General features: G+C 41.9%; 1 protein-coding gene across 6 annotated transcripts in view; it reads left to right on the top strand.

Annotated features, from left to right (window-relative positions):
• ASTN2 (astrotactin 2) overlaps positions 1–18,766 on the top strand; it is an 877,839-nt gene that overhangs the window by 714,204 nt on the left and 144,869 nt on the right. For all 6 annotated transcript variants that reach the window (XM_032419129.1, XM_032419128.1, XM_032419127.1 and 3 more), the window contains 2 exons: positions 8,038–8,171; positions 9,704–9,852. In XM_032419129.1, the coding sequence (XP_032275020.1) occupies positions 8,038–8,171; positions 9,704–9,852 (283 nt within the window). The remainder of the gene's footprint in view (positions 1–8,037; positions 8,172–9,703; positions 9,853–18,766) is intronic.

Raw genomic sequence — 18,766 nt, 5'->3', positions numbered from 1 at the left:
TCAATAAATGTTAAGTATTACTACTGACATCCTCTAGTTAGTGAGAATATTGCTTGCTCATAATGGCCATGACTAAGAGAATGGGCTTCAGGATCAAATGACCTGAGTTCAAGTTGTTCTACCACTTTATAGCTGGTGACTTTGAATAGTCCATTGCACCCTTTGAACCTCAGTTTCTTCATCTGTAAAATGGGGATGGTAACAGAATCTGCCTCATAAGGGTAACAGTAAGATTAAATGAGATAACATGTATTAAAGTGCTTAGTACATTCTCAGTAAGTATTGTTATTATTAGGTTGTTTCCTGTCTAGCAACATAGCAATTGGTGGCTTGAAGCCAGGTCCAAAGGTAGGCAGCCTCATGTAGTGAATGTTATCGATATGAAAAACTTGGTTTATTTGCTGCCAGATGCTTGTGTTGTAAACTTGGACAGGTCTCTTCCCCTCTTTGGGCCTCTTAGTCCGCATAATTGTGAAGGTCAGTATCACTTTTCAGGGCTCTTCTAGATCTGATATACTGGGGATCTGTGACATTGAGTATGTGTGTATGCACGTCAGAGCCCTCTAGCTCCTGAGATATGTATGTAGTCTAAGGTTTCTAATTCCCTTTGGTGGGCTGGTCCCTAGTTGCTACCTCCTCTAAGCAATCTTTCAGAATTGTTCGGGGATGAATTACCTGCTTTCCCAGTTATTTATTGCCATGTAATCCCAGAAATTGTTGGCTTAGAACAACAGTGATCATTTTATTAGTCTCTCTAATGGTTTTGGGGATTGAGCTTCATAGTTTTTACTTGGCTCTTTCATTTGGTTGCAATCAACTGGTGGCTATGGCTGGAGTTATCTCAAAGGCTTCCATGCTCACATATCCAACAGATGACCCTGGCTGTTGGCTGGGGCCTCAGTTAGGTCTTTTGGCTGGAATACCTACATGTGGCCTCTCCATGTGGTCTGGGCTTCCTCACAGCATGGTGGTTGGGCTCCAAGAACAAGTATCCCCAGAGACATCATGGGGAAGCTGCCAGTTTCTTAAGGCTTGGGGCCAGAAATTGAAGCAGTAGTACTTCTTTTGGTTGCAATTATAGAGCCTGGACCCAAGGGGAGAGGACCTAGATCCCACTTCATGATGAAGGAAATGTCAGAGATATCTGGGATCGTGTTTTAAAGTCACTATACCTGCCTTCCTGCTCTGTTTGAGAATAAGAAGACTTAAGTCAACTAACATGATTCACTTCTCTTCCCCAAATGTGTTCTCACACAGGCTGCTTAATTATGCAGTCATTGATTTCTAACAAGATGACCAGCTAATCTCGTCAAGTTCAGGGCACACCAACATTTTTGGTTCTATTCTCAAAGAATGGGGGCTCCAGTCCCTGGCCTTCCAGCTCCTGTAACTACCAGGGAAATGAGTGCTTGGCATCTCCTGCAGCCATGACTAGGGAGTATGCTGATGACTGGATGGAAAATGGCCCAGGTAGGGTCTATCCCAGAGGTCCAGGCTGAGCTAGAGACCATTGGTTCTGCCTCCACACAAGCACTGCCATGATGTCCTCTTTAATCCTTCCTATGTTCATCAATCCTAGTCCCTTCTGACCAATCAAACGTGTGGCATGGGCTCAAGAATTAGTCTCCCTACAAAGCTAGAATGTCAACCAGGCCCATCTCTCTTCCTCCCATCTTTGTCTAGAGACCTAGGAGATTTTTATTTAGACCCAAGCACTCCCTTGGCAAAAAGCTATCAACCTATTCTCCTCCAAGCAGTAATTCTAAATGTCTTCAGAAGGGATTCTACCTCCATACCCCACCCTAATGTACCTTCAGTGACTTCATGGACATTTAGTCTTTTTATGGTGACCAATTGCATTTCTGTTATCTTTTTTGCTAGAAAAGAAAAACAATGGCAAGTGTATAAGTTTAATACCAGGCAGAGCATCCTATTACATATCTATGGAATTTAACGCATGTTTTTGGGACGCTACTGTGTGTTGCTCTTTTGCTTAGAGCTGGGGGCACAGAGATTAGTCAAATATATTACCTTGGCCTGGAGGAGTTCACAGTATAATAAGCAAGAAGGACACATAAATAAGCAAATCGCAAGGAAATGTGAAATGGGCAAAAATTTAGTGGAGGTAGAGACAAAATTTCTCAAGTGTGGCAGGGTCCTGGTGGACAGTTTCCTGGAATTCAGCAAGGAGAAAAAATGGGGAAAGGGCATTTTCAAACAAAGGCACAGCATAAGAGAAGGCTTGGCGTGTGCCGGATCCTAGAGTGGATACAGTGGGGAGAGCCTGGGAGAGGAGCCACAGGCTGAACAACAAAGGATTTTGAATGTCAGGTTAGGAAGCAGAGGCTTTAACCAGAAGGAGGTGGGACTTTGGAGGAGTCGGAGGAAGAGGGTGGAATCAGTAGTGATGTTAGAGAAAGCTGGGAGAGGAGGTGCTGGAAGAGGTGACGTTGGAGCTCAAAGGCTGGTCCGGAGGCTAGGACAATTGCCTAGAGAAGAGGATTGAACAGCCATAAGACCAATCTTAATAGCACCGTGGAGATAACAAAATCCATTAAGCTTTGAGTGAAGACTAAAGGGCATCTTTTTGGTCAGACAGACCAGAATCATCTCAATATAAAAAATAGCAGACTTGGAATCAGCCTCCCCAGTTTGATTTTTAGTGTAAAAAGAGAGTCATTTTAAGTATGGAGTATGGAATTTAATTCACAGGCTTAGTGACACTCTATATAGATGGTCCCCAGTATCTTAATCAAATACAGGAGTATTAAAGTTAAGATTCTGAAGACATTGTCAGAATTTTAGAGCTGGAAGAGCCCCTTCCTTGGTATTCCCACAGCCTCCTGTGTGTATTACTTCATAGCATTTGAACCATAATTGTGGTTCATTGTGATTGTGTCTTCACCATTAAACCGTGAGTCCTTAGAAGTTAGCTACCACGTCTTGTTCATCTCATTTCTTAGCACCTAGACAGCAGGTGGTATGGAGTAGGAAGATCAATGAATGTTAACTGAACTACACTAAACTTTCAAAAATATATCTTCCGTGTCCTCATTTTACAGGTGGAGAAATTAAGGCTTAAAGAGAGGAGTAACTCCATAATTTAAACTAGGCAAGTTCATATAGGGAAGTAACCATCCAGTCAGAAATGAATCCTAGTTTATTTTGATTGCTTAACATTTTTGTGGCTGTTTTCTCCTCCTGCCCAGTTTGGTGTGCTAGCTAATTAGCCAGAAGTTGGAAGCATTTCTTTGTTATGAAAACCAATGGTCATGCAAATGTAGTCCTTACCCTTGTTTAAGTACAGGATTTGTTTCTTAATTCCCTTCACTGACTCCAAAGCCAGGAGTCAACAATGCCTCCAGTGTAAGGTTTCATTTTCCTCTGAGAACATACGCGCACGAGCATGCGCGCCCACACACACACACACACACACACACACACACACACACACACAGGCATACGCACTCATGGACACGCACAAACAGCACATCAGCATGGGATCCAAACAGAGCAGCCGAAAAGGATGTTTTGGATGAAATCTTGGCATTTATTGTTCCTGTGTGACCTGAGAAGGTCCAGGGTGCCAGGATTCAGATGGACTTCAGTTCAAGTCGCTACTCTTCCACGCTCACTTGTGAATGGGGATCGGACATCCATCTCAAAGGGTAATTTTAGGATTAAATGGAAGAATAGAATCATTTCATCACAAAGTTGCTCTCTCACCTTGGACCAGCCCACTAGCCTTTCTGAGCCACTGTATCTGATCTGTCAAATGGATTAGATTAGATGATTTACAGAGTCCCTTGAAGCTGGAACATTCTATGATTCTCCTCCCCTGGGATCTAATTGGATTCGAGATGGGATGTTGCAAGGGCTGGAGACGTAAGGAAAGCGTGATCCTGCCCTGACACAATGCTGGATCCTGCTGCCTAGCCAGGGCTCCCTCTTTGATGTAGGCCTTTTATCAGGGTGTGTTTGAGCTCTCTCCAGGGTTTGCCTGGCCATTGCACCAGTCCCCATTCTGTTCCTCATGGTTTGGGAAAGAGCCAGTAGATGTGGAGACTCACAGGCAGGATTTCTTCCCAAGAGCAGCTTGGATGGTGAAACTCACAAAGTCCAGAGAGATTTCCTGTTTTGTTTTCCACAAGCTCAAGCAACTATTGATTACAAAACACACACTCACACAAAAACAAAAACACATACACAAACAAAACAGGATGTTCTCTCTCCTCTCATTGCTAGAGTCAAAGCAATCTCTTACCATCTGGGTCACTTTCACCCATGGCCCTGGGTTTCACCAAATAGTATTAAGCCCTTAGTGCTGGCTAGAGATGTTACAGAATCTTAAGCCATGAGCCATTTTGCACGTTAATTTTAGTAAAGGGGAACCTGCAAAGGAAGGGAGAGGAAGATCCATCAGTCAGCATGACCTCATGCGATCCCATTTGGTTTCTGTCCTCATGAAACTCCCCCCACCCGGTGCTGAATAACGGGCGTTTGTTTCCAACATAGGTTCTGACTTGTAGTAGGAATAGTGCTGTTACTGTTGTGCCAGACCCTGGCCTACATACTTTATATGCAAACACTGAGAGTGATGGACTTAAAAAAAAAAAAAATTCTTACTCACTTGAAATCTGATTTTAACTAGGCATCCTGTATTTTGATTTACTGAATCTGGCAACCTTACTTGGGGTCCACTGCCCCACATGGTTAAATAGAAAAGGCCTGTGCTTGTTAGTCACAGAGATCTGGGTTGGGATTCTGCTTCCACTGTTTAGATTGCTGTGAGATCTGGGGAAAATCGCTTCACTGTGCTAATTCCTAGTTCTTTCACCTGTAAATGAAGATCATGATATCTGTATCTCTACCGTTATGAGAATCACATTTTTTAATGCCCTTAAAGCACGTACACTGTGTAACAGGTGCTTCATGAACACTAGCTTTTATTATAATTCTTTTTTAAATTTCTTTAGTCACTACACTTAATTCAGGAGAAATTCTCTCTAGCAGAGAATATGGGTGAGAACATTCAGCAGGAGTATTGGAGCTTCCTCATCAGAGGCACTGAGAGAAATGTGGAGGAGGCTCACACAATAGCATTCTTTTTTGTTTGTTTGTTTGTTTCCTCTAAAAAGCTTTATTGTTTCCATTTGGCCCACAGTTTGGGAAGGGGATCTGGGGTGGTTAAAAAGCTGTCTAGTGGCTTCAGGGAGAGGCGTAGGCAGAAGCCCCTATACCAGGGGGATGCCAGGGAGGGTCCTTAAAGACTGCTGGGCTCCAGAGGCTTCTAGTTGTGCTTGAGGGTGAGCCTTTCAAAGAGATACTAACCCAGCCCAGTTGGGCTGGGGGGTGGGGGGGCGGGCAGCCACATGACAAGGTGAGTCAGGTGGTCACCATCTTCTTGATAAGTTTCACCTCCTCATCTAGGAGGTGGTTCTCCAGAAGTCACAGAGCTGGGGGTCTGCTTGGGCAGAACCCAGGGCATGCAGCTCCAAAAGGGCCTGGTTCAGGTTCTTCTCCAGAACCATGGTGGCTTCCGTGGCATCTAGAGTTTTACTCCACTCATCTTGGGAAGGCTTTGGAATGTTTTGGAGGAGGGCACGGCTGCCAGTCTGGTTTTGCTTCTTCAAGAGATGTTCGGTGCCTTTGCGTTTCTCCTCAGTCAACTCACAGAAGTGGCCTACACCCTCCAGAGCCACATTGTCAAGATGGAAAGAGAAGCCCAGAGAGAGATAGGTGTAGGAGGCCCACAGATGTACGTTGACGAGGTGGTTAATGGCAGCCTCCACGTTGATGGAGTAACTGACAAATCTAGAAACTCTTGTTTGACTGGCAATGAGGAGCTAAGCTCAGAATACAATGTTGGCTGGTCCCAGAGACAGGGGGCGGCTGAGCAGATGGTTCTGAAGGTCGTGACTGGAAGAGGTTGGAGGGTAGTTAGAAGCTGGAAGGAGGGGTCTCCCTGGGTCTGTTCTGTCCAAACACTTTGAAGCAAGAGACAGATCTGCAGGATGGCTGGGTGCATTGCTATAATAGCGTTCTTGATACACACCTCCCCCTAGATCTGTGTTTTGGGTAGCTAAGGATGTAGACCCCAGACCCTCTTTACACAAACATGTTACACCTGAGTCTTGACCATGCATGATGGAAAAAGTGACACCTGGCTAACCAGGTGTCCTTGGTTATAGGCAGTATGAAACTTTCATTTAAAAAGTACACAGAAAGTAACAAACATAAAAGAAAAAGAAAGGACATAGGGTCTGTTACGTGGTAAAGGGGTAAGACATCAATATTCTTTAAAGTCCCTAAGTTTAAAAAAGAGCTGTCCAACATTCTGAATCCCCAGTGCATTGGAACATCAGTGTAAATGGAGTGACTAAAGCTTGAAGCACACCCGAACCTGAGCATGAGCCTAATGATGTTTTTCAGTGTCCATTTATTTATTCAATAAATATTGACTAGATATCTGTGCCAGGTCCTATGAGAATACTTGCTTGAATAAGGCATGGCCTGTACCCTTGGTATGAGCAGAATCTGTTGGATGAGACAGGCAAAGGGATGGGGCAGTAGATGTGGTCTAGTGTGTTATGGTGTCCAGGAGAGGAGCATGATTCAAAGCTTAAGAAACTCAAGATGTAGGGTTCCTGGAGCAAAGGAATGTTTAAGACAGGAAGAGTGAATTGGAGTATAAGGAAGGGGGCCAGGGAATATTCCAGCAGGGAGAAAAGATTTAAAAAAAAAAAAAAAAAAAAGACAATGAGGCACATTGCAATTATACAGAATGTTGGGTTTTTTTGTTTGTTTTGTTTCTGATGGGGGGATGGGGTAGCTGGGTGATGGGTATTAAGGAGGGCACGTGTTGTGATGAGCACTGGGTGTTATATGCAACTGATGAATCATTGAGCACTACATCAAAAACTAATGATGTACTATACAGTGGCTAACTGAACATAAAAAAAAGCAATTATATAGAATGTTAATCATCATTTAGAGCAAGGGTCAGCAAACTGTGGACCTAGACCAAACTTAGCCTGCTTCCTGTCTTTGTAAATAAAGTTTTATCAGAACACAATCATGCCCATTCATTTCAAGTATTATCTATGTCACTTTCATGCCACAAAGGCAGAGCTAAGTAATTGTGGCAGAGACTACCTGGCCACAAAGCCAAAATTATTTGCTATGTGGCCCTTTACAGAAGCAATTCGTTGTCTCCTAATTTAGAGCACACTTTCCAGAAGCAGGGATTTACTATTGGTGGGAATGTTAGTGGTTGCATGAGGGTGGATGGTAGCATGCAAGGAAAAATCAGAGGAGTGGTGACCAATGATACTGTGGAAATGGTCAGGAGCTCGAGTAAAGAGCTTAGACTTTGTCCTGAGAGCTATGGGGAGCCTCTGAAGGTTTCTACACAGGGACGTGAGATGGTCAGACTTCTGCCAGAAGCAGCATAGCAACAAGTGATGAGTACACTTGCTGTGGTAGGCGCCGAGTAGTGTATGGAATCGTTGAATCCTTACGTTGTACACTTGAGACTACTATAACGCTGTTAATTATACTTCAATTAAAAAAAAAAGGAGTTTGGGGGAGGGTTTGGAGCCACACTGCTTTCATCAGATCCCAGCTCCATCACTTACTGGTTGTGAGCCTCAGGCAAGGGCATGTGAGCCTCCATGTGCCTCACTTTTCCAATTGGTAGAATGGGAAATGGCAATAATAATAATTATAATATCTATTGCATGGGGTGAAGAAGATTAAATAAGTTAATTCAGGTAGAGTACCAGGCCCCAGAGGAGGTTCTTGGTTGTTGCTGTTACTGCCGTCCTGCCTCAGTGATCATTCCAGCTGCTGGGGAGAGAATGGCTCAGAATGGGAGAACCTGGTGGTAGAGTGCTAGGTGTTTGGGCAAGAGATGGTGTCCTGTGCCTAGGTGGATTGCTGTGAAGCTTGGGTCAGTTACTGTCATGGTCACTGGGACCTTCACTCTCAATCTCTCCACATGGTCATCATCATCTCTTCTGCCCTCCTTTATTCCAGGCCTTCAAGAGTGCACTGATGAGCTCCTACTGGTGCTCAGGGAAAGGGGACGTGATCGATGACTGGTGCAGATGTGACCTCAGCGCCTTTGATGCCAGTGGGCTCCCCAACTGCAGCCCCCTCCCACAGCCAGTGTACGTATGTATGGTCCCTCTTCCTTTGCCGACCCCTTTTCATGGACTCACAGTTCTGTCCTGCCAGCGCAGGCCATGGCTTGCTTCTGTTCCCAGAGTGTGTCACCAGATCTCTGACGTCTCTGGGACCTGCCTCCTTTGAGAAAACAGGGAGTTTTGGCAGAATAGAAACCAGCTTTTTTAAATGATGCCCTGGGTTTATCTTCCTCACTCATCTGCTCAGGAGAGGTTTACTGGGCACTGACTACTGTTGGAAATTGGGACCACTGAGATAAAGAGAGCATAAAACCTTTTCAAAGAAACATCATTTCATTCATTCATTCAACAAATAATTTTTGACCACCTGCTATGTGTCAGACACTGGGGGATTCATCAGTGAACAAGATAGTCTATGCACTTGGGGAGCTGACTGTTTAGTGAGGGGACAACTATCAAAGCAAAACAGGAAAATATGATACAGTTAAAAAAGTTAATAAAAATATGAAAGAAAAATGAAGAGGTGCTAGGAGAGAGAAGAATGGGGGTTGGTGTGTTAGTTGGAGGGGGGGGGAGTTAGGGAAGCCTCTCTGAAAAGACCTGAATAGGAGTAGTTTTCCAGATGATGAATGGCAACAGTCATGGTTCAGGCAAAAGGAAGAGCATGTGTGAAAGCCCTGATGTGGGAAATTGACCATTCGAGGAAGTTAAAGGAGGTCGTCTTGACTGATGGGGCGGGATTAAGACAGTGCTGTGAGGAGCATAGGAGAGTGGGGCAGGGGCCAATATGGGGGAACCAGAGTCCCTTAACACCCCTCTGTGTGTGTGTTGGGGAGATTATACTGTAAGATAGTTCTTGAAGAGGTATGGTATTGTGTAATGGAAAGAGAGAAGGGCTCTGGGCTGGGGACAAGCAAAGTTACTACCATCACAGTTCTGTCCCCAACTTGCTGGGTGATTTTTTGCAAATTATTTTCCTTTTCTGGGCCTTACTTCCCCATCTGTGAAATGAGATGATTGCACTTCCCAGCCGCTAAGGACCTTTCCAGTTCTAACCTTCAATCATTCTACTATGTCTTACCTTGTAAAAGGATTTTCTGGGACTCCTGCCCTCTCTGAGGGAGTATTGATTTAAGGATATTAAAGAGTTGACTGATCTATTGGATTGGAGAGAATGGCAAGAAGGTCATTGAGGCTACTGTGTTTGAAGGCGTTGTCAATTTAATTGACTATGAAGCAGCGCTGGAAATATGGTTTAGACAAATGGAAAGCTAATCAATTTTCTGTGAGCCATGTATTGTGTGCTTGGATTAATTTACTGGATCCCACATTAATCCTGAAATGTAGCTGTTCTTAACTCTGTTTTATGGACAAGGAAGTGGAGGCTGAAAGAGTATAATGAATTGCCAGAGTCCATACAAAGGCTTGTTGGTGGATTAAAATGGGATTTGAGACCAGCCTGAATCCTGTGCTTTTAATCTTGAGACCTGCAGACTCTTTGGGGGCCCAGACAATACCGCTGGAGAACAACCAACCTTCCCTGTCACCCTTTTTAGGCTTCGTCTGTCCCCAACAGTAGAGCCCTCCAGCACAGTGGTCTCCTTGGAGTGGGTGGATGTTCAGCCAGCTATTGGGACCAAGGTCTCCGACTATATTCTGCAGCACAAGAAAGTGGATGAATACACAGATACGGACCTCTACACAGGTAAGTAGAAAGACCATGACTTCCCATTTTGTTGGGATAATGTGACAGAGGAGAGAAATGGATTTTCTAAATGCCTTTGGAGACTTACTGTCATCTGACATGGGAAGGCATTTGAGGTTTCGTGGTTTAGTGATTGTCACCTGGTGCCCATGTCTGTGGGGTTTAGTTTAGTTTTGTTTTTCATATGATTTTCAGTAGGGAATGATAGTAAATTGTAGCCGAAAGAATTTCTGATTCTCTGAGTTCAATCCTCGAAGTTCTCTATCAAAGGGTTAGTTAATTCAGAAGAGGATTTAATCTTTTCTGCTTGGAAAGGCCTACAGGTCCGTGTTTGAATACCTGAGTCTGAAATACATTCTCTCTGGGACTGAAATCAAGAAATTCAAGGAATTGCCTTTTCTAGTGAAACATATTATCTCTAGTGAGATAGTTTTGTATTCAGTGCTGAGGAAGAGGGAACTGGAAATGATTCAGGCACACAGAAGAAGATGAGAAAAAGGACTCCAAAGAATGCTACACTTGGTTGTAACTCCTGAGTGCTCTCACTGAGTTCTGAATGTCTGACATAGCCAAGAAGCTATGCTGTCCTGGAGCTGGGCTCTGTGGGGGCTGGTGTTGCTCTCAGGCAGGCCAGGAGTCTGGGTCTGTGGTAGTCAGCCTGGCGCTGGGACCAAGTGGAGCCTGGGCCACAGGGACCAGGAATTGGCAGATGCCAGGATGGGTTGGAAGCCTGAGTTCATGGGAGCCCGGTGCCATGGAAGCTTCCGGGGCCTTGATAGCTGGTGGCCCTAGCCAGGGGCCTGGGGTCCTAAGAGTCTGCTGGGAGCCACCTACATCCAAGGGAGTCAGCCCCGTGCTGGAACAGGGTAGCTACAGGGTTTCTAGTGAAGTCAGGCACACACTTCTCTCTCCTTCCACAGGGAGGATTACGATAGTGGATCTCTCTTTCCTAACCTGCTTAATATAGCTTTTCCTATTTTTGTGCTTCACCCAGGTGCTATAATCCCTTACCTAGAAACCTTAGTTCTGTGGAGGTATTTTTCTGCATGGATAGTTGTTGAAATTTATTTTGGGGGATCAGGGGGTGAAGGAACAAGTGCCAATATTTTTCTAACTTCACTCTACAAATGATTACCAGCCTCATTTTACAGATCAAGTAAGTGAGTCCCAAAGAGGGTATGTGACTTTCCCAAATTCCTACAACCAGTACCTGGTGGAGCCAGGCTTTACAATCAGGTCTGACTCCCAGCACAGTGCTCGTTCTTGATGTAACATCGTACTTAATGATGAGAGACTGAATGCTTGTTTGCTGAGGGATTTTTGTTTTGTTTTAATTAGAAATGGGTGTTGAATTTTCTGAGTCTATTGAAATGATCATATAATTTGTTTCTTAGTTTGTTAATATGATAAATTACATTAAAAATATGATAAAATACATTGGTTGATTTTCAAATGATAAAAAAAAAGCCTTACATTTCCAGAATAAATGAATTCCACATGGTCATGATGCATTGTCTTTTTTTTTTAATACATTGTTGGATTTGATGTGTTAAAATTTCATTTAGAATTTTTGCATCTATGTTTGTGAGAGATTCTGATCTATAGTTTTCTTGTAATACTTTCATCTGTTTTTGTTATCAGGGTCAATGCTGGCCACACAAAATAAATTGCAAAACATTTCCCCCCTTTTCTGTTTTCTAAAAGAGTTTGGGTAGAATTAGTAATATTTCTTCTTTAATTATTTGGTAGACTTCACTAGTAAAATAATCTGGGCTTGGAGCTTTCCCAAGAAGGTTTTAACTATCAATTTAATTGTCTGATTAGATATAGGGTTATTTAAGTTACAGCTTGTATGTTTCAAGGAATTTTCCAATTTCATATGTTACAAAATTTACTGGCAAGAAGTTGTTGGTAACATTCTATAATTATTCTTTTAATACCTGTGGAAATTACAGTGGTATCACAGTCTCATTCTTGATTTTAGTAGTTTACCTTATCTTTTTTTTTTTTCTGATTGATCTGGCTTGGAGGTTATGTAATTTATTTACCTTCTCAAACCAATCAACTTTCGTTTCATCAGTTTTCACTATTTTCTGTTTCACTGAGTTCTGTTGGGATCTTTGTTATATCTTTTCTTTGGCTGACTTGGAATTTAGTTTGCTCCTCTTTTTTCTGGATTTTTAAGGAAGTAGCTGAGGTTATTGATTTGAGATTTTTCTTGTAATATAAGTATTCCCCCCCAACTACTGCTTTAGTGGCTTACCAATATTTGATAAGTTTTCATTTTCATTCAGGTCAAAATATGTTCTAATTTCCCTTTTGTTTTCTTCTTTGATTTATGGGTTCTTTACTGTTATTTAATGTTACTTATTTTCCAAATATTTGCAAATTTTACAGACATCTTTTTGTTTTTGAATTTTAGTTTGATTTCACTATATCAAAGAACATAATTTTTATGACTTTAATCACTTTAGATCTATTGAGATTGGTTTTATGGCCCCAAATCTGGCCTGTCCATTTTAAGAGAATGTGTATCCTTCTATTTGTGGATGGGATATTAATATAAATGCCAACCAGATCAAATTGGTTAATTATGTTTTTCAAGTCTTCTAAATCCTTTCTGATTTTCTGTTTTGTTATATCAATACTTGAGAGAGTGGTATTGAAACCTCTGACAATAACTGCGAATTTATCTGTTTCTTCCTATAGGTCTTTCAGTTTTTACTCCATGCATTTTGAAGCTCTGTTATTAAGGGCACAAACATTTAGAATCACTAGATCTCCTTGAATTGATCCCTTTATTACTGTGAAACTGTTGTCTATATTCTTGTTATATTTTTCGCTCTAAAATCTATTTTGTTATTGATACAACTACTCCAGCTTTCTTCTGATTAGTGTTCGATTGCTCTAATGTTTTCCATTCTTTTACTTTTATATTATTTGTGTCTTTATATTTAAAATGTATTTCTTGTAGGCAACATATATGTAGATCTTTTTAATTCTTTTTTTTTTAAATCCTGTCTGATATTGTTACCTTAACTTGTAGTGTTTAGACTATTCATATTTAATGTGTTATTTTTTGTGGTCAAGTTTATCGTCTTGCTACTTGTTTTCTATTGTCCCATCTTTTTTCCCTTTTTTCTCTTTTTCTACCTTTTTTTTTTGGATTGGGTGTTTTTGATTCCATTTTATCTCCTTCGTTGACTTATTAACTATAAATATTTTTATTTTATTTTAGTGGTTGGTTTAGTGTTTATATATGCATATTCAACTTATCATGGTATACCTTGAAAGCTATTATACCACTTTATAGTATGGGAACCTTATAATAGTATGCTTTTATTACTCCCCTCCTAGCCTTTATTGACATACATTTTGCACATATATATGTTTCATAATTCAATGTTATTGTTCTTCCCTAAATAATAAATTATATTTTAAAGATTTTTAATAAGAAAAATAATTTTTTTTAAAGATTTTTATTTATTTGACAGAGAGAGATACAGTGAGAGAGGGAACACAAGCTAGGGGAGTGGGAGAGGGAGAAGCAGGCTTCCTGCCAAGCAGGGAGCCCAATGCGGGGCTCGATCCCAGGACCTTGGAATCATGACCTGAGCCAAAGGCAGACACTTGACGACTAAGCCACCCAGGCGCCCCATAAAATAATTTTATTTTTTAAGAAAAATAATTTTATGTATTTACTCATGTAGTTACCACTTTTGCTGCTCATCATTCCTTCACATACATATTTTCATCTGATTTAATTGTCCTTCTGTCTGAAGGATGTCTTTTTCTATTCCTTATATTTCAGATCTATTAGTGATTGATTCTTTCAGCTTTTGCTTTTAGAAATTATTGCTGGGTATAGAATTCTAGATTGACAGATTTTTCTTTTAGTAACTTAAAAGTGTTGCTCCTCTGTCTTACTTGCATTGTTTGCATTGAGAAATCTGCTTTTATTCCTATCTTTGTTCCCCTGTACATACATACCATTTTTGTCCTGTGGCTCCTTCTAAGATCTTCTCTTTAATACCAGTTTTGAGCAATTTTATTATTTTCTTGTACTTGAGGTTCATTGAGTTTCTTGGATGTGTGGGTTTATAGTTCTATCATATTTGGAAATTTGGGGGCCATTATTTTTTTAAATGTATATTTTTTTCTTTCTGACCATCTTTCTTCTCCTTCAGTGATTCCAATTACATGTATTTTTGGCCATGTGAAGTGATTCTCTTTTTATTTTTTTAAATTATTTCTTCTTTGTTTCATTTTGGATAGTTTCTAGCACTAGGTCTTCAATAACTTCTGCAAAGTCTAACCTGTTGTTAACCCCATCTGGTGAATTTTTCATCTCAGATATTATAATTTTCATCTTTAGACGTTCAATTTGGGTCTTGTTAATATATCACATACCTTACCATTTTTGACATATGGAATAGAGTTAGAAGTGTTTTAATGTCTTTATATGCTAATTCTAATGTCTGGGTCAATTTAAATGGATTAGCTTCTCTCCTCATTATGGGTTGCATTTTCCTGCTTCTTTGCATGCCAGGTAATTTTTGACCAAATGCCAGACATTTTGATTTTTTCCTTGTTGGGTGCTGGGTATTTTTGTATTCCTATAAATATTTTTGAACTCTGTTCTGGGAAACAGTTAAGTTACTTGGAATTAGTTTTATTCTTTTGGGTCTCACTTTTAAGATTTGTTAGGTGGAGCCAGAGCAGTGTTTAGTCTAGGGCTAATTATTTCCCACTACTGAGGCAAGACCCTTCTAAGAGCTCCACACAATAGCCCATGAATTATGAGATTTTCCAGTATGGCTGGTAGGAACCGGCACTATTTTTGGCCCCTATATGAGCACTTGGCACTGTTTCATCTAATCCTTGTGAGTTAATAGTTTCCTCACATACATTCATCAGTCTGTACTGTGCTGAATATTGAAACAGGGCCCTCCACAGATCTCTTCAATTTTCTTTCTGTGTAGCTCTCTCCTCTTCATTCCTCTATCTCTATAGTCATTGTGGTCTCTCCGGACTGAGAACTGTTGTCTTCCCAGTGTAGGGAATTTTACATGAGTAAATATATGTCCCTCTCTCTGCACCGTGACCTGGAATCCCTTTAAAGGCAATAATCTGGGAAAATTTTAGGGCTCACGTAATTTGTTTTCCATCTTTCAGGATCTCTGTCCTTTGTTGCCTGAGTTCCAGTTTGAACATTCTTTTTAATTCTCTTCTCTTTTCCTTTTTAAATTTCTTTGTTTCAGGCAGTTGGAGAAATTAATCTAGTCCCTGTTTCTCCATCTAATCCAGAAATGGAAATCCAAGATTGTTCTTCTTCATTATCCAGGAACCAGAGCTCTGATCTAAGAGTTCCTTTTTTTTTTTTTTTTTTTTAAATAGAGATGAAACTTACTTATTTTTAGGTAATGGACTGGGGTCACCCCATACAGATATCAGACCTTCTTCTTCTTCCTTCAGAAGTTTGGAGGTGATGACGTAGCTACCTCCATCTTTACAGATTCTTGTAATCCTTTATTGTGTGACTTGACTTTCATTCTCTCCACTGGTCAATTCTTGAATTTTTTAGTGGGGAGTTGCTATAAAGAAAGAAGACAGTGACTCTTGCGTCTTTATGATTTGCAATCCTCCCACAAGGCCTGACATACACAGATTTTCAAAGTTCAATGAATTGAATTGTCTATGGGTAGATATTGATATCTACATTTGTATATGTACAGGTGTGTGTGTGTGTGTGTGTGTGTGTGTGTGTGTGTGTGTGTCTGTGGGTATATATATGGTTATCTTAAATTTTCAACTCTGACATTAGCTCCTTGAGTGCTGTGTGACCTTACAGGGTCTTATATAGCCCTACAGGCTAGCTGAATACATAATAAGCCTTCTGAAAGGTATCATGATCAACTGATGCTATGGATGATTGGGGGTGGCTATCTGAAGCAAAAACCTCCATTCATTCATTCATTCATTCATTTATTGCCTCTGTGCCATCTTTACCATGTCTCAATCATCTGAAAATTTCACTCAGCCCAAATTTAAGTATTTCAGCTCAGGGGCGCCTGGGTGGCTCAGTTGGTTGGGTGCCCGACACTTGATTTCAGCTCAGGTAGTGATCTCAGGGTCATGGGATTGAGCCATGGGATCGATAGACTCCACGCTCAGCAGAACCTGCTTGAGATTCTCCCCTTCCCCCCTGCCTCTCCCCCTGCTTGTGCGTTCTCTCACTAAAACAAGTAAATAAAATCCAAATAAATAAATAATTCAGCTCACTTGATTGAGTTTTGTCTTAGAGGATATAAGCCTAATGAGGGAGTATGGACTTTGGAAAACCTGGCTTCTGCTTTAAGTTTCCACCACTCTGCACTGAGAAATCTAGGGCCAGTCATAATCTTTTCTAGGTCTCAGTTTCCTTATCCATGGAATGGGAAAAAAACTCATTTAACAAGTTGCCTTGAGGGTCAAATGTAGCGTAGTTCTTAGGAAAGAGTAGGTACTAATTTTAGTGGCTTCTCATTTCCATAAATTAAAAAAAAAATGAAAGGAAAATTGAATGTTAGGAAGAAAACAGCAAAGTAAGGTTTACGACTTGTTTTGGATAGAGAGTTAGGATTACTCACATTTGGCCAGGTGAGGCCAGAATGGGGAAATGTGGGTTTTCTCCTTTGATCTCTGGATTTTCGCCAATAGCTGAGTCCAGTGCTGGAACTCTTTGTTTATTTGCAAGCTCACAAGTGTGTGTGCACAGATATACATGCATACATACTCTTTCTCTCTCTTTCTCACTTTCTCTCACACACACAAACACGCACACTTTATTGCTGCCATCTGTTCAACATCCTTTTGAACTAGCTGTTGAAATGCTCACTCTCCCTCTCTGTCTCCTTCCCCTGCTCCCCACCCCCGGGTTTGGCGCTCTCTTTCTTTCAGAGAAGCCATTGCTCTGTCAGTTCTGGGACTCTATTGGGAAAGCCAAACCTAAGTAGCCTCCTGTTCCAGTTGTTTTGAGCAGAAATGGGGCTTGTTTTGGGGGGTGACTAAATTCCCCACATGCTAATCTGTCATCGATATTAAAAACAGACATTTGGTTCTCCCATGTGGCCTCATCAGAGCAATTGGCATGGGTTTTAGCCTTTTGGGCAGGGGTAGAGGCAGAGGGGTGGGAATATGAAGTGGAGGCTGAGGCACAGCAGATTTAATAAAGCCAAATCCCCTGACTGACTTAGGGAGAAACTGGCTGGGGAGGGGTGGGGACTTGCCTGGAGGTCACACATAAGATGAGTTAGTGGTAGAGTTGGAGATAGAGCAGGGGCTCTGGTTTGTCTACATGCTTTCCCCGCCAAATCCAGCCATCTTTCCCCCAGTCTATTATCTCTAGTATGCTATCCTTCTGTTGAGAATAAACCTAACCAAGAGGTAGAGGGTAACTAGGGCATAGAGGGCATCTGCATGCCTGGGCATGATGAAGTAACTAGCCACCTGATGGCAGCTTGAGGGCTCTGACCTTCTAGGGAATGTAGCCCCTCAGACTCTTCACTTCTTGGCTACTTTCGTATATGTTGGCTTCCGTAAATCCCAAAAGTTCAGAGTAGAAGGACCGCAGGCATTGAGTCCAACTCCTTCATTATAAGGATCTGAAGAGTGAAGAGAGGAAGCGGGAAGGTCTCATTCACTGTCATAATCTCCCATCACACTCCCCTGCATTTTCTTTGATAATCTGCTGGCATTTTTTTTTTTTTTAACCTTTTAAAAATAGGAGACTTCTCTCTCTTACCATGGGCTTTCCAACTTCCACTTGTTTGGTTCAGGGCTGGAAGACCAGTGGGCTCGTTGGCCCCCACAGAGGCAGCAGGCCCTCTCCACCATCCCCCCAACTTCCTCATGGAGGGCAGCAACATCTGGAGCTGGTCAGTGTACCTTTTTGTCCTGGCATCTGGGAGCCTGCTAGGCTGCTTCCCAGCTGATGAGTACCAGGCTCCCCTTCTGCCAGCTCTCAGCTTTTGTCTGTATTTCCTCCTTTCTCTGTCCTTTCCTGACTCTCTCTCTCTCCTTCTTTTCCTCCCTCTGTGTGTCTCTCCTCTTGATATCTTTCTGTCTCTTCCTTTGTCTTTTTTACTTCATGTCATCTTCTATGTCTCACCCCATCTTTTCTTGTGTTTGTCTCTCCGAACTGACTTAGGTATGAGCTGCCCATCTAGATTCATCTAGATCTGGGTCAGGAGTGTTGTCTAGAATGGTGAGAAGACACCTCTGTCCACCCCAACCCCATTCTGTATCCTCTTCCTCCCTGTTTCCATTAAGTCTAATCTACAAATGAAAGACACCCCCACCCACACACACCTCATCACATCTTAGACCTTAGAGTAAAGACCTTCTCAGATAAAGGTGAGCAGTTATGGAGGTGGATTTGTGTGGGGGAATACCTGAAGGCAAGGGACAACATGGCCCCAATTTCCCCAGGATCTGAGAGGACGGTGAGGGCAGCAGCTGTGATGAAACTGTTGATAAAATACTGTGGAAATTATTTATAGCTCCTCAAGCAGCGTGAGCCATGGCTCAGCCATACCCTTTGTCTGAGAAGCTAGAGGGGCCTTCACCCGTCTGCCTTCTGCCTGCCCTGGACCAGCTTGAGGGAGGTGATGTCATTGGAGACTGGGCCTCACTCCCTCAGCTAGAGTGTGTGGAAGGGGTGGGGATGAAGGAAATATGTTTTACAGGGTGAGGTACAAACCAACATGACTGCAAACATCTGGAACTGATATTAGGTCCTCAGAAAAGGTTTCTGTCACTCGAGCTGCTCTTCGGATGAGAGGTTTCTAAAGTCAAGCGCCTCCAAAGGGAAAAGGTACTTGAAGGGTCTTAATTCTCTCCATTCCCGTATGCCACCCAGTCTGCTTTCTATATC

The sequence above is a fragment of the Phoca vitulina genome, unplaced genomic scaffold, assembly GCF_004348235.1.
Source record: "Phoca vitulina isolate PV1807 unplaced genomic scaffold, GSC_HSeal_1.0 scaffold21, whole genome shotgun sequence".
Taxonomy (NCBI): domain Eukaryota; kingdom Metazoa; phylum Chordata; class Mammalia; order Carnivora; family Phocidae; genus Phoca; species Phoca vitulina.
Note: the sequence above shows the minus strand (reverse complement) of the source record. Positions and strands in the feature narration are given on the sequence as shown.